Source organism: Pongo pygmaeus, chromosome 2 (genome assembly GCF_028885625.2).
Source record: "Pongo pygmaeus isolate AG05252 chromosome 2, NHGRI_mPonPyg2-v2.0_pri, whole genome shotgun sequence".
Lineage (NCBI taxonomy): Eukaryota > Metazoa > Chordata > Mammalia > Primates > Hominidae > Pongo > Pongo pygmaeus.
In genome coordinates this window covers 170,471,161-170,494,752 of record NC_085930.1, presented here as the reverse complement: position 1 = coordinate 170,494,752, position 23,592 = coordinate 170,471,161, and the positions used below count along the sequence as shown (strand labels likewise).

The 23,592-nt window shown below is 37.0% G+C and overlaps 1 protein-coding gene across 1 annotated transcript; it reads right to left on the bottom strand.

Annotated features, from left to right (window-relative positions):
- Positions 1–2,489: 2,489 nt before the first annotated feature.
- On the bottom strand, positions 2,490–23,270 carry OTOL1 (otolin 1). Its single transcript, XM_054483724.2, has 5 exons — positions 23,163–23,270; positions 9,247–9,618; positions 7,159–7,248; positions 4,040–4,102; positions 2,490–3,388 (listed from the first exon to the last, which is right to left on the bottom strand). The coding sequence occupies exons 2-5, from the start codon at positions 9,608–9,610 to the stop codon at positions 2,490–2,492; spliced, it is 1,416 nt and encodes a 471-aa protein (XP_054339699.1). The 5' UTR covers positions 9,611–9,618; positions 23,163–23,270.
- Positions 23,271–23,592: the final 322 nt, after the last annotated feature.

Sequence of the window (23,592 nt, the reverse complement as noted above, 5' to 3'; positions counted from 1 at the left end):
CTCCACCTTCATAACAGAAAATGGTGTGAAGAACCTAGAACCTCCCTCCCAAAGCCACTACCAGAGAATAGCAACTTCCTTGGTTTGGATGCCCCGGAAAGAACTCATAATCAACTACTACTCCTGGATCCTAACCCTGAGCTCGTAACTCCAGACTTTCTATGAAATGTCAGCCACAAACACTGGTGTAAGATGCTGACAGATACCCCAAATCTTACACATGAATTGTTGTACCCCTACAGGTGCTCTGCCTGGTTCTCTTTTGTATCAAATCCTGTGGCATGGTTTTTTTCTTCTATCTTCTAGGCTGCTTGTCTCTCAGCCTCCCCAGATTGTTCCAATCCACTCATAGAGATGACATAAAGAAAAAAAAATAAACATAAGAACATAGGAATCAGAGACAAAACTCTAAGTTCCTGAATTTCTTTATTATTCAATTCTAATTGGAAAAAGAAAAAATTTTAAGTATAAGCATCACTTTTTAAATCACTTGCAAATTATCTTATTCTCCCTCTGACAAATACAAGCACAGCTACAACTAAAGCAATATTACATTCTAAACAGGGAAGAACTGCTGAAGAAAGGGAGAAACGTCAGGAGTTAACTTTACCCCAGTTGGATCCTTAAATGAGAAACAAATGCAACATTTCCAAAATGGATATACTACAGAATGCGTTTTCACAGTATGTTACTTGATCAATTCTATACCCAAAATAAACGTGATCACTGGATAAAATAAAATTAAACAAACTTATTTTCTGCAGGAACATCCAAGACTACACTAATGTGCTTTATAGATCTGCAACAGGAAGACAGAATATAGTACTTCCAATATTTGTTTGATGCAGAACCCACTTTTTTCCAGTAGTTCATAATAACAACTTCCAGAAATGGTATTCCTCTGAACATAGTTTGAGAAACACATGTATATAAACATCATTCACTTTTGAGGCTCTCACTCATATATAAATATAAACATATGTGTATATATATGTGTGTATATACATATGTGTATATATGTTTGTGTATATACATATGTGTGTGTATATATATGTGTGTATATACATATGTGTGTTTATATATATATACACATATATATATGAGTGAGAGCCTCAAAAGTGAATGGTGTTTGCCAAAGTAGGCAGTGCAACAAAGTAGGCAGAGCAAGACCAGAAAGTTTTCTATCACCCACTCCCTGTCTTGATGCACCAAGATTTCCATATCTGCATAACTATACCTTCATAGAACCAAATTCAATTTGGATTCCGTAAATTTTCTTTTTTAAAAGATGAAACCAGCCAGGTGCAGTGGCTCACACCCATAATCCCAACACTTTGGGAGACCAAGACAGGAGGATCGCTTGAGCCCAGGAGTTTATGACCAGCCTGGGTAACATAGGGAGATTCCATCTATACAAAAATAAAGAATAAATAAATAAATTAGCCAAGCATGGTGACAAAGGCCTGTGTTCCCAGGTACTTGGGAGGCTAAGGTGGGAGGAACGCTTGGGCATAGGAAGTTGAGGATGCAGTGAGCCAGAATCACTCCACTGCACTCCAGCTTGGGCTACAGAGCAAAATCCTGTCTCAAAAAAGAAAAAAAGTGAAACCACTGAATTATCAAATATTCACAATTATTATACATTTGCATTGCAAATGAACTCCCAAATCCCCACCTGCTCCAGCAATGTTATCTCTGAATAACTGGAATTAATTATTATAGAAATGATGATAATGATGCCAAAGAATTTATCCTAATTAAATGTTCTATCATGAAGAAAAGGCAAAAATTCAGATCAATAATGATTTCATTTTATTCTTGATTCTTTTGGGGACATTCAGTTCTTCTAAGCACAATAATTTGATGAATGATTTCATCTTCACTATGATCATCAACTTTTTCTTACATTTTACCCAACACACAAGTCCATATAATACAAGTTTTCTGAGCAAACCTTTACACATTGATAAATTTTAAATATCCTTTAGCTAGTCTTTGCCACCCTTTCTGTGTCGTCTCCATGAATTAAAGTAACATGAGAATAGTTCCATTTTGTCAGAAGGCAACCCACTCAAGAGAGTCAAAAACTTGCTGTCATACTCTGCAATTCACACAGAAAGAAGTGACACACATTGATCTGAGATATAGAAGATATTTAGCAAGAATATATTTATTAATTATAAATCCCATTCATACTTTGTATACAAATATTAATTATTATACTTAAATGGAATGACTAATGCTAATATTATAATGCTAAATTTTAAAAGCTAGCTGCAAAGTTAATAGACATATGCTTTCAAATACTTATAAATATTTTTAAAGGAGGTGCCTTAAAATAGGAATAATAATTGACTAGGTGACTTTTTTAAATTTTTCTGTATTATTTTTATAATCTTGAAAAAAATGGAAGTTATTTTTTAATAGCACTACTCTATGTTAACTGACTTATTCCATTGAATCTAAACTACAGGATTCAGGACACAAATTTATGGTGAAATTCCAGAAGTTTCCTCTGGGTACAAAAGGAACCCAGTAAAAATGCTGTCATCCTCAGCACTGACATACACCCCATTCCAATCTTTTGACACCTCAAGCCAGACTTGGTCTCCTGCACTTAATTTCAAGATGACGAGGAGAGACGCCTGGTCTATTTCCTGACCATAGAGAGTTTCTCTGGACTTGAACTGCTTCTTATTCTGGGCCACCAGACTGATTCGAGCAGGTCGCCCCCTCACCGTAACATGGTAGGAAAAAACATATGTCCCAGGAATAGAGCAGTTAAACTTCCCAGTGACAGGACTATAATTCCCTTGGTCATTATAGAGAATCTTTTCAAATTTGATGGGGATGTTAGGAGGAGGAAAAGGCTTTGACAAAGCAGCGCTGAAAGCCGACCGGGGCACTCTAGCCACCTCACCCTTGGAGCCTTTAAAGCCCCGAGAGCCCTTCTTCCCAGTAGGGCCTCGGACCCCTTTGTTGCCAATGTCACCCTTTGGCCCAGTAGGTCCCAGGAGACCAGGAGGACCTAACTCTCCCTTATCTCCTTTAACCCCTGGATCACCTTTGGCCCCAGGCAGACCATTGCGGCCGCTTTTGCCTTCCATTCCACTGTCTCCTTTGCTACCTTTTTCTCCTTTCATACCCCCCTCACCTTTCTGTCCTTTTTCTCCCCTCTCCCCAGAATCTCCACAGCAGCCCTTATCCCCCATCTCCCCCTTCTCTCCCTTGGCGCCAGGCTCTCCGTGCAGGCCCGGTGAGCCCATAGCCCCTTGGTCTCCTTTTTCTCCTTTGGTACAATTCCCACATGTGTCTCCCTTGGAGCCTTTTTGTCCTTTCATTCCTCCCAAACCAATGTTTCCTTTATCTCCCTTAGGGCCAGGTTCACCTGAAATGGAAAATTAAAATAATGTTTAAGGATCACATAAGCCATAAACAGCATGCTATTACCACAGAGTTCAAAAAAGTAGAAACAAACCTACTAATTAGGAAACCTGATTCTTACCTCAGTAAAAACTGTGCTTAGGAGGCTCTGACAATGAATAATTTATATTATGCCATGCTCTTAGAAGGGGAATAGTTAATGCTTCCAAGAAACAGTGGCTTATATTCAGATGTCATATATCTAGTTCTTTTTGTTTTTTACTTTAAAGATAATAAAGAATATTAGGACTGTAGTTGTTCGTTGTATTCCATTATCCTTTGCATTTTGGCCTAACCCAGCTATTCCCCTAAATCCCCATATTGTCCATTCAAGCCTAAGTTATTATTGGCAAGGAAACTGAGACCCAGAACGAGTCAGGGATTTTTATTTTCCATTGACAGCTAGAGAGAGAAGCAGAGCACAGATACTATTACCTGGTCTCCAAATTCCTAGACTGGTTCTCCTTCATTGAGTCAGTACACTGAATTATTAGAAGAATAACAGTAATTTTTATTTTCAGCTTACCTCTCTGATAATTTTAAATACAAGCAGGAAGAGAATGAAGGGCTATACTGCACACATGACTGTACACAGTTGATACATTTCATGCTCTACCTTGTGCTCCAGGTTTTCCTGGGTATCCTGGAACTCCTTGGTCCCCACGTTCTCCTTTGAGTCCTAAAATGATACCAAGATTAACTTTTTACCAACTACATCATTTATGATATATTTAATATTCCTCTCACAACCATGTCACATTCTAGTGTTTTCTTTAACCAAAATGGGCTAAAGGTAAAATCGTGTGGAAAAAGAATGTACGCCAGGCACGGCGGCTCACTCCTATAATCCTAACACTGTGGGAGGCCGAGGCAGGTGGATCACCTGAGGTCAGGAGTTCGAGGCAAGCCTGGCCAACATGGTGAAACCCCATCTCTACAAAAAATACAAAAAATTAGCTGGGTTTGGTGGCGCACACCTATAGTCCCCACTACTTGGGAGGCTGAGGCACAAGAATTGCTTGAACTCAGGAGGTGGAGATTGCAGTAAGCCGAGATCACACCACTGCACTTTAGCCTGGGTGACAGAGTAAGACTTGGTCAAAAAAAAAAAATGTATTGAGGGTCATTAGGAATAATTAATTTCAACTGGTAAACTATTTTAAAGAGATCTGGAGGCAGTGATCCCTTCAAACAGAATTCATCTTTGCCCTCAGCATTTCCATGGCTCTTCAAACCTGTCATAAAACTCATGACATTCTGCTTGTATTATATATGTATGTATTCATGTTTTTCCCAATATGAATTTTGAATAAAGTTAAAATGCCTTCTTTAAATGGCCACAACACCTGAGAAATAATGCCATGTTCCCTACAAGTCTAAACACAGGGCACAACATCCTGCAGTTGGCTAAAACCAATGATAACAAAAAAAGTCCAGGAAAAAAAACTGTTCTTTATATAGAGCATCTATGTAAGTATAGAACTGTAGGAATTCATAGTTGAAAAAAATGAAAACATCTGGATTTTCAGATATTTGTCATATTACCGTAAAATATATTTTTATATTGGGCCTGACTAAAAGCCCATACTATTATAGTTCAGTCACACTGAATTGATTTCAGCTATAAAATACCATAACAATAGTATTAATAATATCTCACTCTTATTACACATTTACTTTGCACAGATACTGTTCAAAGCTCTTACCTTTTTTTTTTACTTAATCCAGTCTTTTTATTTAATATAATTTTTACTTGACATTAACACAACCTCTTCTATAGCACACAGGTTCATATAACAGAACACATTTAATCAATTGGAAAATTTTTAGTTCACAAAAGTTTATAGCACCTGCCCTTCAAGAAAAGTAGGGAAGATATTTTTGTCATCATTTTATCAACAAAAGAAGCTGAGATATGAAAAAATTTAAAGCACTGGACAGAGTCAAATACAACAACATATGACATTGGTTGGCAACAATTTGCTACCTATATTGTTTATGATATAACTAACATCTTTTGTTTTATTTTTGTGAGGGAAAAAATAAATTGTAAGCCAAATTAAAAGTGGTAAGAATAGACTCCCTCCAGTTTCACAAGACCAACTAGAGAAATCCCACCATAGGTCATTTAGCAGAGTTTTCTAAGTTGCTGTCTACCCCAACACCACTCCGCATGAAATGCAAAATTTGGAAATTAAACCATAGGCCATCAGGAAAATAACTGGATGCATTTTGAGAAACCCAGCCCTAAATGGAAGGGAAGAGCCGATTGTATTCCTAGCCTTTGCCAATACTCAAATACCAACCTTCACCACACAGAGTTATACTGGTTCTTGAGTTCCTTTAAAGAGTTTAATTGCTTCCCCTAATTTACTCAACCAGGTAATGATTAACTAGAATGGAATCATTCAACTCATTTTTTTTTCTAACTTTCTGTCTTAACCAAGAGTCCAAGCTAAGTCTGGAAGTGAAAGGAAAGTAGAGTTGGTACTTTATAAAGAATGGCTGAATGAATTTCTACTTTTGATCCTTCATCAAAGTGTATTCTTAAGAACCTTATTTTATTACACTTCCCTATTTTTTTCTTCTATTTCCAGAAGTCTAGCTTCCAAAATGTATGAATCACTGGGGAGATTCATCACTCATCTTTATTTCACAAGGTTTTCTGCTAACATAATTCAGGCACAAAAGGATTAAATGTTTCCAAGAATGAAAATCACATAACTGACAAGTGTGAAGTAGCTCTCTCTTCCCTTAGCATCTTTTTTGAGTAATTACTTCACTGAATGTTCTACCAGAAATGAGTTAGGCAGTTCCTGAGCCATGCGGAGGGTGATATATATATGGTATTAGGCCTTTTGACATGTGACACTGAGGCTAAAACATTTAACTTGATGGATAGATGGTATTTCTATGGGCTGCTGGTATTCACTGAGGAATTTCTAAATATCCTAGTGAATCTGTAGCCTTCCTTCAGTACCTTTAAGCACTTACATTACCAGGGATTTCCTGGGGCAGAAAGCCTTCTTTACTGATACACCTATGGAATTACAGAATTTCTGAGCTTGTAAAGAGCTGTAAAGGCACTCATAACTACAAATCTTCTTTGATAGTAAACAAGATATAAATAAATATCTAGTTCATTTCCCTCAATTTCCAGGTGAAAGAAAATGACTTGCCCAATGTCATTATTATAAGCTTGGTTACGTCTGTTTCAATTAAGTTGTCTTCCCACCACTGATACTGCCTCTGATTTCAGAGTGAGCCAAGGGATATATTAAATTCTTCTTAGCAGGCATACTATCCACCTAAACTGAATATTCAGAGAATTGCCTGCTCTAGTTAGTTCCATCTAATACAAAATTATTTGCATCCAAAGGAAGCAGGCTAACATGAGCATGTACAGAAAGGGTATCTCTATACACTTCCCCAGAGACTATTATACTCTGTGGCTGCTAGTCACTAGGTCAGCCAGGTGACCAATGAGAGACGGAAAAGCTTTGTGACAATCTGTGTGCCTGCATGCCTGTGTGCAATGTTCCTAGGTAAGTTTAAAATTTCTCAATTGGCTATTTATAAAGTTAACATATTTATATCAAATATAATGTGCTTTATCAAGTACTTACATTTTGAAAATTGACTCGCCTTCAAGAATCTAGTCTTTAAGTAGCAAATTGCTCTCGTGAAAAATGATGCAGAATGTCCCTTGAGTTTTGACATGAATGAATTACCTACCTTTCTCTCCTTTGTAGCCTCTAGGGCCTTGGGGCCCAACAACTCCTGGTGGCCCTGGGATCCCCAAATTTCCAGCCTCTCCTTTAGGACCTAGAAATTGGATTTTAAATACATCAGAATATAAAATTTCTCTTTTGAAGTTCATTAGTTCAGGAAAAAAAAAAAGCATTTTACTGCGATCAATAAGTATCAATGACCTAATGATAAAATCTGAGTGAGAATAAACCACACAGAGTCCTAAGGGCAATATTTTTGTCTGATTTGCAATTTTGTACTACCTGAATAGATAAATTGAGCCCATTAGTACTTGTCACTGTATTCATGGCAGTGATCAAATGATTCAGGGAAGCAGCACTATATCAAACAAGAACAAAATGATAATCTGACACTTAACCTCATACGGACCACACTTTCACATTGGAAGTAAAAACAACACCTAGCACCTTTGGATTTCCCTTTTATTCACTTACTCATTCATTCATTAGCTATTTCTGAGACATCCTATACACGAAGCACCCTGCAAGGTGTTAGGAATGCAGCCATCAACATTCTGGCAGTCCCTACTCTCATGAAGCTGAGAGTCTATGAAAGATAAACATTGAACAAATAACCACACAAATACGTAGAAATTGTCACATTATAGTAAATGATATAAAGAAAAATACGAAGGTCTTTTTGAGGACTTAACTGATGAGATCAGAGGCTTCCTTGAGAAAATGGTATTAAGCTAAGACCCAAGGAACAGATTAAGATTTCCCAAAGCAGAGTAGCTTCCCTAAGGAGGACCAAGATAGTCTCAGCATTCTAAGCTCTCAAGCACTATGCTCTGTGGCAGAACCAGTCAGACTAAGACATATGAGCTCCCCAGGCAGGGTAATAACTTGGCACACCTTGGAATTATTTGTCATATATATTTAGAGGAGAGAATGAACCCTGAGAACAGCCCAGCTAAATCCACCACTGGGTAAAACAAAATCCCTGACGTTACAGAACTCACAGCCTTAGCAAATAGTTTAGCAACCGGCTGTGTCTACTTGACCATGCCCTTGGGATTTTCACCCCCAAGCAGCTTACCAGCCAGATAGGCTACTAAGACTTCAGGTAAATACAATTTTCTCAGTCTCATTAAATTTTCAGTAATGTTTTAGCAATCCTGACATCTTGGTACCCAAGCTACGGCCCATCTCCTTTACTCCTTAATGCAGCTCTGCATAAATACTAACTGCATTTCCCAAAAGGTCCCTACAATGGGATGAAATGAATGAAAAGCTTGGTGAAGATGTATGATTGCTGAGTTTATAACATTAAATTCCTCAGGCAATGGTGAATTTTAAGTTGACATTCTGATCTTAACTTTACCTTGAATTCTCTTCTAGATGACATGTAAAAGCTGAAATGTATTTGAATAAAGCTGAGAGTATGTTCATTATGTATATATTATAGACATCTGAAATCTTGAAATATATAACCATGGTGTTCAGTGGAGAAAATCGTTGGGCAATGACACTGTATTGCCTCAGAAATTCAATGAGAAGCAAATGGAATCCTAAGCTTTATTCTCTACCTCAGAGCCATTCCATTTCTAATCCTAACTACAAATAGCACTCAGAAAATCCATCAGTCAGCACACATTCTTGCAAGGCAACAGAAGTTTCATTTACCCTTTTTAAATCAGCCACTAATGAAAAAATTGTACTGGTAATAAACCTGTGCATCTTGAAGAACCACAGCACCATGCTGGGGTTGGTAATCCCTGACTTTGCTCTCACCAGCACTGTCCAGTAGAATTGTCTACAACGATGGAAGTGCTATCTGTGCTGCCCAATACAGTGTCTGTTGAGCACTTGAACTGTGGCTAATGTGACTGATGAACTGAATTTTTTACCTTATTCAATTTTAATTTTAATATTTATTAATTACCACATTGGGCAACAGAGCACCCATTTGCATTTGTAACGATGTGACACCTAGACCTGTTACCATTTGCATAACAACGTAGAAACTCCTGGGGCAATTTCACCCCACAACCTACATCTCAACTCTACCGATGTACAAGTGAGAAACATGACTTCTTATATTTTCTAATACCTGGCTGTCCAGTCTCTCCAGGTTCTCCTTTCTGCCCAGGTACAGGTGAACAACAATCACAACAATTCAAAAGGAAATCAGCTGGGTCAAGAGTGAAGTTTTCAAAGGGAGAGAGAGTGGCAGTGCCAAAGACAGAATCCAAGGCCGAGAGTTTGGTAATTGGTTCTGCCATTTCAGCCATTTCTGTGAAGAGGGTTTCTTCTTCTTCTGGAGGTGGGCCACTGGATGGCTTTAGACCCTTTGGCATCTCTCTTTCCTCAGATTTCTTCGTAAATTTGGTATGTGGTGTGGTCTTTGCTATTGTGTTCATACCAGCAATAGCCAAAATAATTAAAATAGCACAAAGCCAAGAAAGCGTCCACATATTTGAAGCTGGAAGAAAGACATAATAGGAAAATATGTACATATTACGTGAGGTCCAAATGAAAAGACTAAGTGATATAAACATATATAAAAGAAATAGATATGTATATGAACCATAAGAATGAACGATATGCATAATATAGAATGATATATTTTCAATATATTTTATATGTAAATGTGTGCTTGAATCACTACAGAATATTTTATGTACTTATTTATTATAAAGAACACTTTACTTCAATTCATCTTTCTGGTTGTTTTCTCAGCATTATATATTGCTCCCAACCATTCAAACTACCTTGCCAAATAGCAAACATGATCTATAATAAATACAACATGACTCAATAGCTCATATACCCTGTGGAAGATAAATGTGTATAATTTCCTGACAGATTTCACTCAGATTTATAGAAATCAAATACATTTGTATTAGAGGGAGATGAAAAATATTGAACTGAGTAGTTTATTCCAGCAAACTCAATTATTTCAAGAAAAAATATGGTGAAATAATCCTTAAATCTACTAAGGATAATGGTCCTGTTGTGAGAGCAATTTTTTAAAATCTATTTTAATAAGTGGAGAGAGAGACAATTAAAAATAATAAATTTGAATATATGCTACATCCTTAGATTCTTCACATGGTGTTTAACTCTCCACCTCTTTGCTTTGTAATTTGGGGAGATTTTCAAGAAATTCATGTTTATTCTTGTATTATTTTAATGGGGCAAAATGTGGTTATTCTTAAAAGACCTTTGGCAATGTCCAAAGTGCTATGATGTAAGGTTTCTAATGAGGTGAAATTTTGATAGTTCAGAGCATTCCATTCCAAATCAACTCCCAGTAGTCTAGGGGCTGCTAACAGATAGCCAGGGTTATAAATCCACATTTCCTGATAGGAGAAGGCAGCCATAATTAATATTAATAGTAGGAGAGTAAATAGAATGGAAATAAAGAGATTAAAAAGGTCTACTGTTTATACAGTCCCTACTCTGAGTAGATGCCATACATTAATCAATCTAATCAGGTCTCACAACAGCTCTCCATTCCCCCTTGAGAACTGGAACATGACAAAGATGCTCTCTTTCACCACTCCTATTCAACATATTACTGGAAGTGCTAGCCAGAGCAATCAGACAAGAGAAAGAAATAAATGGCATTCAAATAGGAAAAGAAGAAGTCAAACTCTCTCTCTTTGCAGAAAATATTTTTCTATACCTAGAAAACCCTAAAGACTGCCAAAAGTCTCCTGGGACTGAGAAATGATTTCAGCAAAGTTTCAGGAAAGAAGATCAATGTACAAAAATCAGTAGAATTTCTATACACCAATAACATTCAAGCTGGGAGTCAAATCAAGATTGTAATTCCATTTACAATGGCCACAAAAAAAATACCTAAGAGTACATGTAAGGAAGGAAGTAAGAGATCTGGAGAACTACAAGGAGAACTACAAAACACTGCTGAAATAAATCAGACATGACACAAATAAATGAAAAAACATTCCATGCTCATGGATTAGAAGAATCAATATTGTTAAAGTGGTCATACTGCCCAAAGCAATTGATAGATGCAACACTATTCCTTTCAATCTATCAATGTCACTTTTCACATGACTAGAAAAAACTACTCTAAAATTCATGTGGGTCCAGAAAAAGAGCCCTAATAGCCAAAGCAATCCTAAGCAAAAAGAACAAAGCTAAAGGCATCACATTACCTGATTTCAAACTATACTGTAAGGCTACAATAACCAAAACAGCATGGTACTGGTACAAAAACAGACACATAGACCAGTGGAAAAGGATAGAGTATCCAGAAATAAAGCCACACAACTATGACCATCTGTTCTTTGATAAAGTCAACAAAAATAAGTGATGCAGAAAGGACTCCCTATTCAGTAAATTGTCCCGTGATAGCTGGCTAGCCATATGAAGAAGAATGAAACTGGACCCCTACCTTTCACTCTATGCAAAAATTAACTCAAGATGGATTACAGATTTAAATGTAAGACCTCAAACTATAAGAATCCAAGAAAAAAAAAGCCTAGAAAATACCATTCTGGACATCAGCCTTGGGAAAAAAAATTATGACTAAGCCCTCAAAAGCAATTGCAACAAAAAGAAAAATTGACGAGTGGGACCTAATTAAACCAAGGAGCTTCAGCACAGCAAAAGAAACTATCAACAGAGTAAACAGACAACCTACCGAATGGAAGAAAATATTCTCAAATTATCATCTGAAAAGATCTAATAGTCAATCTATAAGGAACTTAAACAGTTCAACAAGCAAAAAAACAAATTATCACATTAAAAAATGGACAAATGACATTAGCTGACACTTCTGAAAAGAAGACATGCAAGCAGCCGACAAACATGAAAAAATGCTCAGCATCACTAATCAAAAGAAAAACGCAAATCAAAACCACAATGAGATACCATCTCACACCAGTCAAAATGACTACTATTAAAAAGTCAAAAACTAACAGATTTCAGTGCAAATGAGAAGAAAAAGGAATGCTTGTACACTGTTGATGGGAGTGTAAATTAATTCAGCCACTATGGAAAGCAGTTTGAAGATTTCTCAAGGAACTTAAAACAGAACTACTATTTGACCCACAATCCTATTACTGGATACATATACAAAAGAAAACAAATTTTTCTCCCAAAAAGACACATGCACTAGCATGTTCATTGCAGCATTATTTGCAATAACAAAGACATGAAATCAATCTAGGTACCTATCAACAGTGGAAGGGATGAAGAAAATGTGGTACATATACACCATGGAATACTATGCAGCCATAAAAAAGGGATCATGTCCTTTGAAGCAACATAGATGCAGCTAGAGGCCATTATCATATCCAAATTAATGTAAGAACAGAAAACCAAATACCACATGTTCTCATAAGTGGGAGCTAAACATTGGATAGTCGTGGACATAAAGATGGCAACAATAAAAACTGGAGACTACTAGAGGGGGTAGGGAGAGATGGAGGCAAGTTTTGAACAACTAACTATAGGGTACTATGCTCAGTACCTGGGGATGGGATCATTTGTACCTCAAACCTCAGCATCATACAACATACCCAGGTAACAAACTTGCACATATACTCCCTGAACCTGAAATAAACATTGGAAAAGATTCTTAAGGGGAAACAAAGCCAGCTCCAGTAGGTAGGTGACACTATTATTCACCTTCACAGATGAGGTAACAAGCACCAAGAGGTTATGTACCTTCCCCAGGGTCACATAACCTGTAAGTTATAGATCAAGGTCTCTTTAATTTCAGAGTCTAAACCCTTTTCCACAAATCATGTGGCATTTATAAAGATGAGATTAAAGAACAATAAATCCAAAGGTAGCTCCATGGAACAGAGCTATTGATGAAACAAATATAAATCAGTGCAGATTAAAAAAAGAGAAAGATAGGATGCTTTGCTTCCAAAATCATATAAAAATAAAAAATGCTAACTTTCCTTTGAGTTGTCTTTGCTACCATGTTCATCCATTCAACCAATATTTAACAAGCCCTAAAATATTATATACAGTAACAACAAACATAAGGCATGGTCATTGTCCTCAGAGAGTTTATAGTCTAGTAATGAGAGATGAAACGCAACAAAGGAAATGGAGGAGAATGTGAAAAGCAGCTGATCACGTTGCATCTTCCCAAATATAGGCCCTTCTGTCCCCAAATGCAGATTCCCACACACACATATATACTCTTCATTCCACAAGAATGAGGATATCAAACACAGATACAATGCATCAGCCAGCTAAATACAGTCCCAGCAAAAACTAGAACACAGAAATATTCTGTCTGGATATAAAATAATTAAACTTTCATTGGTTCACACAATTGCATTCAATAAAATATTCATTTGTTCAACAAACATTTATTTGAGCATCTAAGAAGTCTATGTGGGGTCCCAGAATACAAAGAAAAGTAAAACCTGGCCCCATCCCTAAGGATCCTTATTGCCATAAACATTCAAAAATAACCAGGCCCACATATTTGGGCAAAAGAAGAATCAGAGATTTGGCAGAAGGCTCGAAGGGAAATATTGGTGGCTTTTAATTCTCTCACCACTTTAAGAAGATTTAGGGTTTGCAGAATGCTCAGTGTTAATACTCTAAGACATTTCTTATGTTCTTTAGACAAGTGAGGTCATGTGAGAAAATAGCCTTTCTTTTTCCCTACTAAATGTATCTGTGTTAGTCGTCCATACATACAAAGTATTTTTGACCCTGCAAAGACGTTGTGATAGCATCTTGGTAAGCCAGTCCTGAGGGTGCAAGCAAGAGATAGCCAGTGGGACAGAGAGGAGAAGGGAGAGCATGGGAGACATTGTCCTAGTTATTTATAATTGTTATTCGATTATACCACACAGGAACCATGCAAGATAAGATTTACTATGCCCATATAATGTATTCGAAAACTGAGGCACAGAGAGATTAAGTAGCCTGCACAAAATCACATTATTAGCAAGTAGTGGGGCTGGGATTAAAATCCAGGTTTTGACCCCAAAGTCATCCCATGTACTTCCCACTGTGCCATGCTTCCTGGGGATTAATGATTGATCAGAGATGTTGCAAAAGTGAACTGAGTTGGCCCCTTCATGAAGCTCAACTCTGGGTCTTTCAGTAGAAGAAAGTGACTTTCTGCAGACAGAAAATGGGAATTTAATGAGAGCAATGAGGAAGGAGAGAGATGAGAAGTCTGACTCTAACAGTAGAACCTATTGGTGTGAGGCAAACAAAGTTACAGACAGCATATCTGACAAGAGGTCAAAGAGCTACAGAAAGTAACGAACAGAGCTAATCAGTATGAGGAAGGTGTTCAGCCTCCCTATTGAAGGGCATGGATTGTCCTCATATATGTTTCCTTTGCATTGTGGTTTCCTGCTTCCCGATTTAAACACAGATGTTAAAGGATAATGTTGGCAGCACTTTGATTGTGATAAGGCTCCCCAAGAATTTGGAGATGAGGAAAACATGAAGTTCTTCGAAAGACAGTGGAACAGGGGTTGGTAGTAACTTAACTGATGATGCAAATACATCATTTCTTGTAACCAGAATTTTTCATGATTGTGTAAAAACATAAAATTCCAGCCAAACAAAATTTCCACAATGACTGAAGCAAGTAAGGGCCCCTGACCAAATTTTAAGTTGCTAAAACAATAAAACATAACTTAAATGCTAAGCCTAAAGTAGGTGTAAATCTTAACAGAAGGGCTAGAAGTAAAAATCAAAATAGGAGTTTGGGATCCTTAATTAGAGAACCTAAGTACAGGAAACCCTTTTACTTATCCTGAAGATTGCCTAGACTGCAAACATTTCCAGTGCAAAAAGTTAAGTCTCTTGTTTCTGTGTTCCCAAAGACTAGTATAATGTTTGGCAAATAATAGGTGTTCCATAGATGTTTTGCTGAACTGAAATGAAGTAAACGTAGTAGATTGCATTATTGTCACCAATTTTTTATCCCTCCTTGTACTCACACCCTTTGCTAAATGGATTTTGCACTGCCACACACAAAAGAAATGGGTCCTATACTCCAATCCCTTGACTCTGAGTTCAGCCATGTGACTTCAGCCCATAGAATGAGGTAGAAGTGACAGGGTATTAGGTCTCAAGGGCTCTCGGGTGTTTCCACTTGCTCTCCTGCACTTTTGCCATTGCCATCAAAAGGATATGAATGACTCAGCTTGCTGGTCACTGGAGGAGGATGAGAAACACAGAGTGGAGCTGTCCCAGATAAGCTGTCTTAGCCAAATATGACCTAGATCACAGTCCCCAACGGACCTGAAGACACATGAGTGACCCCAGGTAAGACTGGCTGAGGCCAGTCAATATTAAACAACCCTGACCAATCCCACAGATATGTTCCAGTTATCTACTGTTGTGTTGCAAAGTACTTCAAACTCGGTGGTCCAAAAACAACCATTTTATTCTAGCCAACAATTTTGTGGGTCAGAAATTCAGGTCTGGATCAACTAGGTGATTCCTCTGCTCCCTGGGGAATGAACTAAGGTCACTCAGAGTGTTCAGCTAGTGGATGAGCTGGTGTAGAGAGGCTTAATTACAAGTCTGATACCTTGATAGAAATGGAAAATACTTGGGCTCAGTTAGGACTTTCAATCACGTAATCTCTCTGGCATGCCAGTCTCAAGATTTTAAACTTCCACCACGGCTCAGGGCTCCTAAAGACATTTTTCCAGGAACATGGAAGCTGCTAATCTATTAAGGTGGCATAGTGACACTTCCACTAAATTTTTAGCCAAAGCAGTCTCAGAAGCCAGCCATACTCAAATGAAAGGGGCTTGGACCTCATTTCTTAATGTGAGGCATGTCAATTTCTGATCATCTTGAATCTACCATAGATACACAAGCTATACTTTGTAAGCAATGGAGTTTTAGCAAGATTTGGCCACAAAAGCTAACTGACACCACGGTTCCAGCCTCTAGCCTAACATTATTTTTACTATTGAAACAAAACTAAGCAGCCTCCAGACAATGTCATCCTACCTTTCCCTGACAGAAGACACCCTTTGAGGTCCTCTTCCTCATCAATTAGCCCCCATAACTCTGGAAATCTCTCCCACTGAAAGTGTTCAAGCAGAATTTGGGCCACCCCTTGTTGAGATGCTTGCTATTAGAAAAGTTCTTGAAGATGCTATGATCTTGAATATACCTTCCCTGAGATTCTGTGATGAGGTTTTATAACAGTGGGCACGCTATTAATACATAAAATTTAGCTCATTCTATAAAATTTTATTCTAAATATAGGAGGCATTATGTTTCTTCTAATAGTGTACTCTTCGCTCCCATTAAAAAGAAGGTGCCCAAGATTGGGAGAACATTATTTGAAGATTTATTAGTTGTTTTCCTGGTAGAAATAAGATGTTCACACTGACCTAATAGTGCACATTTGGAGGATGATCAACAAGTTTTATGTTGAGGCTAAAGCCATGGATTATACATAAATTTTAGTAACTGACTATCAAATAGTGTAGTATAAGGATTAAAAGCCATTAGCTTTGTAGAGAATCAGTCCTGAGTTTAAGTTTCAAATCTTCCCCTTTTTAATTGCTTGATTTGGAGCAAGACACTGTACCTCTCTAAGTCTTGGTTCTTCACTCCTAAAATGGAGATAATAATAGTAGTTTCATCTTGTATGGTTGTGAAACTAAGTGAGGTAATACATGAAAAGCTCTTAGCATAGTGCCCTCAGTAACTGTTGACTATTTTTTAATGAGAATTAGATCTAATGAAATTAGCCAGAAATATTTTGAAGCAGTGACAAGTTTTTCTTGTTCTCATATTGTGCCAAACTGAGATTGCATTTGGTCATTTGGCATTATTCCCATACGGTTTTATCTGCTCCCCCAAATCTAAGGGACCCAAATGTGGGAACTAAATTTCCCAGAATCTCTTGACATCAGGGCTCCAGTTTAGTATCTTCCAATGAGAGCGTTTGATGGAATGGGCGATACAGAAAGAAAATAGAAGCTCTCTGTAGTCCCAGCTACTACTTGGGAGGCTGAGGTAGAAGAATCGCTTGAACCCCGGAGGTGGAGGTTGCAGTGAGCCAAGATCGTGCCACTGCACTCCAACCTGGATGACAGAGCCATACTCTGTCTCAAAAAAAAAAAGAAGAAGAAGAAGAAGGAGAAGCAGAAGAAGAAGGGGAGGAAGAAGACGGCAGCAGTAGCAATTTTCTGATTCTCTGAAGGCTACAGGCAAACATGACAGCTAGTGACAGCCATCCCTGCCTTTTGCTTCTTCTCCCCTCAATGATTAAATAAGCACCTAGTTACCTGAATTAAATCCCTTTCTGCCTAACATGCCTGTAGTGCCTTGAGAGCAAATTTTGTTATCATATCTTCTTCTCCATTTAATTTTATCTCTATTTCTTTTATTATAAAATCCCAGCCTGCCTCCCTTGTTTTGTTCTATATTCAATTCTACATTCTCTTTCTTTTTACAACAATCACTCCTCATCCATCCACAACATCTTCATCTATTAGAAGCTAGCTGGATCAAATTATGTCCCAAAAACTTTTTCAAAAGATTATTCCTGTTTTTGTCCATTTTGTGTTTCTGTAATAGAATTTTACAGAGTGGATAATTTATAAAGAAAAGAAATCTATTTCTCACAGTTTTGGAGGCTGGGAAGTCCAACATCAGGAAATCAGAATCTGGTCCAGGCCTTCTTCCCATGGAGAAAGACAGAAAGGCAAGACAGTTCAAGAGAGGGTCGAATTCACTTTTATAAGAACCAACTCCAAACATAGGGACATTAATGTTGAGAGGTGATTACCTAATCACCTCTCAACCCTGTTGCATTGAGAATTAGGTTTTTATCACATGAATCTTGGGGGATATATTCAAACCATAGCATTCCCACAATGTTCTGAGCCTTCAAATATATTGCCTATACGAATATTGTATTCCAGTTGTACTCTTGAATGCTAATTCTAATATAAATACTGTTGAAATAGTTTTAGGCACATGGATATGTGTGCGTATATTGTTTGGGCTGCAAAACTGGTGACCTTTTCTCCTTAACCTTATATAAAGCATTCTTCTCCTCTGACCCTGTATAGTTCTACAGAATTATAAAATGAACCATTATGTCTATAGTATTGCTTTGCTATTTGAATAGCTACTTTTAATGTCTCACATCATTTTATTCAGAGCAATATTTCATGCTGTGTTTCTTCTCATACTCATGCTTCTCTTTCTTCTTTTCGCTCTTCCTTATATTCAGTCAACAAATGTTTATTAAAACCTACTCTGTGTCAGGCACAAATTATATTCAGGAGTTATAGAATAAAACATATGCTGTCATAAAGCTTACAAACCAATGAGAGTAATAAATAACATGTGGTAAAGAAATAAACATTTCAGACTGTAATTAGGTGCTATGGAGAAAATAAATAGAAGTATTTGATAAAGAGTGACAAAGAAAGTTTATTTCAGACAAGAGAATATTACACAAGAATATCAGGAGAAGGAAAATGGGTAGAGGCAGTTGCTGCCGCTACTTACATCTCCTTCCTCAGAGCTACATCCATCAAACAATCCTATTTTCCTTTTTAAGGTGCCTAGCATTGCACCTTCAACGCTATGCAGCCGTGAAGATAAATTAGGGGAGAATTTCTGATAAGTTATTTCCTCTTGCCCCACTCCTTCTAGTAAACTCAGACAGGTAGCCCTTTAGAGCTCAAATCTTGAGTTCATTCACAAATCGCCACATCGAAAGGAAGAAAGAGAAACTTTGTAACTACAGATTTCTATTTCCCACTTTATTTTTTAAGAGCAATTCCAGAGTGATTGTAATCAGCTCTGATAGACGTGCCCATCTCTTTGTGTTGATAGATGCAGCAAAAGCATCATTATTTCTATTGTCTAGTGGAAGGCTGTTTCTTCCAGAGTGTCTAAATAAGTGAATCCATTACAATTTTATTAAGGACATTGAATATAACATTACATTCTACCAAGTTAAATGCTTCTTGTATTTAAGAAGTATGAAGAAAATTAAAACATTCTCAGCATTTTTCTCTCAGATGGAAAGGGATTGGCTTTGGTTCAGAATATACCATAAAAACAGTCCAGCTGCAAATGTGGAAGCTTTTGCCTCTGTGGATGCCATCACTTTTTCAATTCCTCCTCTTCTCCCCTCATCCTGCCTTAAATCAAAGCTGTAGGACAGGAAGCAGAACGTTACAAGTGACAGTTGAGACCCATGGCATAGGGTTGGTTATGGAGAAGGAACTGCACTTATCAGAGCAATCAAGCTAGGGCAGGACCAAGTAATAACTCGGCGACTAGTTGGTAGAAAAGTTAAGTCACCTGTATAGGTGAGTAGACAGGTAAAAATGTAGCCTAAATTTGGGCACAACAATAAGCCCCAGCTCCATGTCTCCACAACCTTTAAAAAAAACCTTTAAGGATCAGATTAGGCAAACGCAAGAAGAAAATTATTACTCCTTAGTTTCACCATTTTTATTTCCCTCACAGTGATTCTGAGTATATCTGCTATAGTAGTTGTCTTATTTTAGGAAAAAAGAGGACTAAAGGAGGTGAGGGAAAGGGACAGTGTGCATCTGTGGGTGTGTGGCTGGATAACGAGCCTGAATTAAATTTTGCAGGCTGATATATTCCACCGATTAAAAAAGCAATGGGGAGCTGGGTGTGAAGAGTGAGGGAGGGTGGTATATGGGAACTCTCTGTTCTTTCTGCTTAATTTTTTAGTAAACCTAAAACTGCTTTAAAAAATAAAGTCCATTAATTTTTTAAAAGATAAAGCAATGGGGTTCAAACATATTGATTGATTTGTTCACTTACCAGTTAATAAACTGGTCCTGGCAACAGTTAATAATCTATCAAAGTTGTTACTACACTCCTGAATTTAAAACTTATATATGTCCATAATACATTTTTGTTAAATTTTGGCATGTTAACAAAAACCCATGATGGAATCAAACCAGTTCCATGTTAGAAACTCTCCATGAAGTAAAATTTCACTGAGACTTTTCTGCTCCTTTGATATGAAGAATTTATATATCCATTAAAATAAGTAAGCAAACCTCTTCACCTTTTTGGAGACCAAGCCGAATGCCTGTTGTGGGGTATTTCTCAGGAGGGAATTATTATGTAAAACAAATGGGAGCTAGCTCATTCCTGCTCCATCCAGTCTATCCAAAATTAACCAGAGCTGTCCTAAAGGGGAGGTTCTGAGGAAGCGTCAGGATACAGAATCTAACAGATGAGTGGGCTTTAAAGAAAAGGAATTTGTCTTTGAAGCAAAAGATGTTTTTCAGATAAGGTGATAGATATGGAATTTTCATTACTAACAGCTTACTTTCTGTTGATAGCCTGGCTTCTCAATGTTGAAAGCCTGTGTTGATTCTTTTATCAGCTTACTTGAATGCTTGCATGTAAGGCACTCGAATATGAAATATAACTGCTAAAGACATGGCATTAAATAAATGCTTTATTATTAAACTATTTTCAATTACCCAACTCCCATATGTCTTTCATTTCTACAATGTTTAAGATCTTTTTTTTTTCAATCCAGAGAGTTCTAAACCTATTCCAGGGCTCAGAAATTCTTATAAACAAACATCAGAAGAATCAGAAGTTTGAAGATGTCAACAGACATTACATATCCCAAAAGATATCCATTTTTATGTTGTCCATTGGAATATGAACTAGTTTCAGAGCCATTTAGCATCATAGATCAAGGGAATAGCAGGCCCTGTTACATTTTAATCAGAAGTTTCCAAGAAAAGTCAATTTAGGGTCAATCTAAATAATAGGTACATGAGTTGGTTCTTACTCTGTCTCTAGTTCTCAAAAAGTCCTCGAGAACCCCCTAATTCCCCTTCACTATTCACAAAGCCATCGTCACTGACCTGTATCAACATCAAAGATAGGTAGAAAACATGAGAGGATTATCGGCTACATGGCAGTTTTTTGGGGTGTGTTGGTATGGTGACCCTAGCACTTTCCTGCTTTGCTCAAACTCTATAATTTGGCATCAGACTTCAAGACATAATCTTGGATCTGGGCTCATAAAAGGGAGCCCTGATCCTGGGTCACTAACAGCTGCCTGAGGCTAGGGTAATTCCCTTTATCAGGAGAAAAGTAGTGTCCTTCCATTAAAAACAATGAATTCAGACTAGAAGAGCCAGCTCTAAACCCTTTTCTACTTCTAATGTATTAAGATTCTTTTCCTAACAAATCCTGCCTAATCATAGTCAGTGCTGAAGATTTAAATATCATTACATTCTCATTTTGTCACTTGGTCCAGAGCCCGTTCCGTGACCTCAGAGTCAGCTCATGGAAAACTCTGCCTGTGGCAGTGGCTCTGGAAGACCCTTTAGAAGTCAAGGGCTCCCCTAGAAAGTTGAGAATAAGATAGCTCTGATAAGCATCAGGTTTGGGATCAGCCCAGAGAAGAACAGAAGGGAGTCTGTCCCTGACAAAGCTACCAAGAGGTTAATGCATCACATGAAAAACAGCAGTAACTTCCTCTTTCAGGACAGCCTTGCTATTTAATACCCCAAAAGACCAAGGACAAAGAATGGCATTGTATAAGCACTGTAACTCAAGCAATTAGCCAGGTAATGGTGTGTGGGGTTCATCATAGCAGAATGTCAATTAAAACACTTGGAAGGAGGTTATGCAAAGCACTGAAATTTCAAATCTTATAAGCTACCAGTAGGACTAAATTATAGTAAATGTCATATTACCACAGTAGGTATCACATAAATGAAAATAAATTTTCTTTTCTAATATAGACTCGCTTAATATCTCACAAATTCCAGAAATTGAAAAAAGCAGCCAAGTGTCTAGTCTTTACTCAAGAATAAAGGAAATGGGACAAAGGATGTCATGTTTTAATTAAATATCTTCTTTGATACCTTGTATATCTCTAGTTGATTGTTTTAAAGATTCAAAATTATACCTTAGTTTTATTTTGGGTTTTTACCAATGAATTTAAGGGGAAAGAAGAGAATAGGAATTGACAAAATGTGAATTTCAGGAGAAACATTTTTTCTTAGAAGGATCTTTAGATGAAATTCTCCTGTTTAATGACTTGTCTGACTTCATTCTCATAGAAGCATAGCATTTTCTTCTTTGTTCTTTTAGTGCAGATATATTATTAGAAAAACTGGCTTTTCAAAATGAAAAATAAATGACAGAGTTCTTTATGAAATTTCAAAATGCAAATAGCATTTAGTATCTAAATAGATAGCAATAATGATTTTCCCTGAATACTGATAGAAAGAACATAATATATAAACATCAGTTTCTTTCCTAAAAACCCACAAGTCAAGTTTAAGCCAGCAGTTAATTTTTATTCATGAATTATAAATCCTTTACAGGAGGGAGTGAAGATAAAATGAAAATAAGATATATGTAGAAATGCAATGTTCCACTAATTCTATCACAGAAAACTAAGTGCATATTAAATTTTTATTATTATTCATAATTGTTCCATAAAATAGCACAGGCATAATATATTTTTAAAAGCAAAATATCTTTTTCTCTTATCAGATCATTGTTATGAGAGGAACCATATTTTTATGCACCTATATTATCTTAACTGAAGATATACCACACTGTTATTATCTGAACAAAATCTGATTTTTAAGAAGTTTGTTGCACATCATCTTGAAAGATATTAATTATTGCATAATACCAAAAATGTGTAGTTCTACCTCAGTAATGCCAATATGTCATATTCTCTCTTTAGAATTTGTTTATTTTACTTATCTCACAGATATTCACAAATTAGTAACTTTAAAATGAAGAATGATTCTATGCTCCATGCCGCAAACTTCCATACTCCAAAAATCAATACAAAAAATAGATTTAATACCAGAGAGGAAAAACTACCTTTTATCAATTGCATAGTTTTATCATTTCTATTCATATTCTTATTTCCTAGAGGCAAATTATGTCAACAGGACCTTTTTCAGCCTGGGATCTTATTGCAAAAGGTGGGATGGAAGACAAAATAAATCAGTGTTTGTAATCATCTCCTACCTTATGGATCTTTCCTTGTCAGCAATTCCTCTCCCAGGTGGCACATTGGAAAATTCAGTCTCATTTACCATTACACAGTAGTCTGTTTTATTTCTTTCAAGGTTTGCCCCTACCCAATAAGAAGTGAATGCCTTGTGATAAGGGGAGTGGTAACCTTTTCAAACTCTAAAGAAAAGCTCTGAAATCTGATGAAATGCAAATGTCTTGGGAATATTGAAGCCTTAGCTCTTCAGTGGCCTGACTTTGTCCACTGTTGCCATTGGTTTATAGGACTATCTTTCATTTTAATACATTAAGGTCATTGCACCATAACAACAAAAATCTCTCCTGTTTAGTAAATACTATAGTTTTCTGAAGTGTGTCCACCGTAATCTGTGATCTGGACAGCATGTAGGCATTCAGAAGCATCTGCTTCCATTGTTGAGTAAGC

What these genes read in the sequence shown, in the direction of transcription:
- OTOL1 (XM_054483724.2), bottom strand. Translation starts at nt 9,610, where the DNA reads ATGTGGACGCTTTCTTGGCTTTGTGCTATTTTAATTATTTTGGCTATT. An exon ending in TGGAGAGACTGGACAGCCAG is followed by an intron (nt 7,249 to 9,246) that starts GTATTAGAAAAT and finishes TCCAATTTCTAG; the next exon opens with GTCCTAAAGGAGAGGCTGGA. An exon ending in AGGCTACAAAGGAGAGAAAG is followed by an intron (nt 4,103 to 7,158) that starts GTAGGTAATTCA and finishes GTATCATTTTAG; the next exon opens with GACTCAAAGGAGAACGTGGG.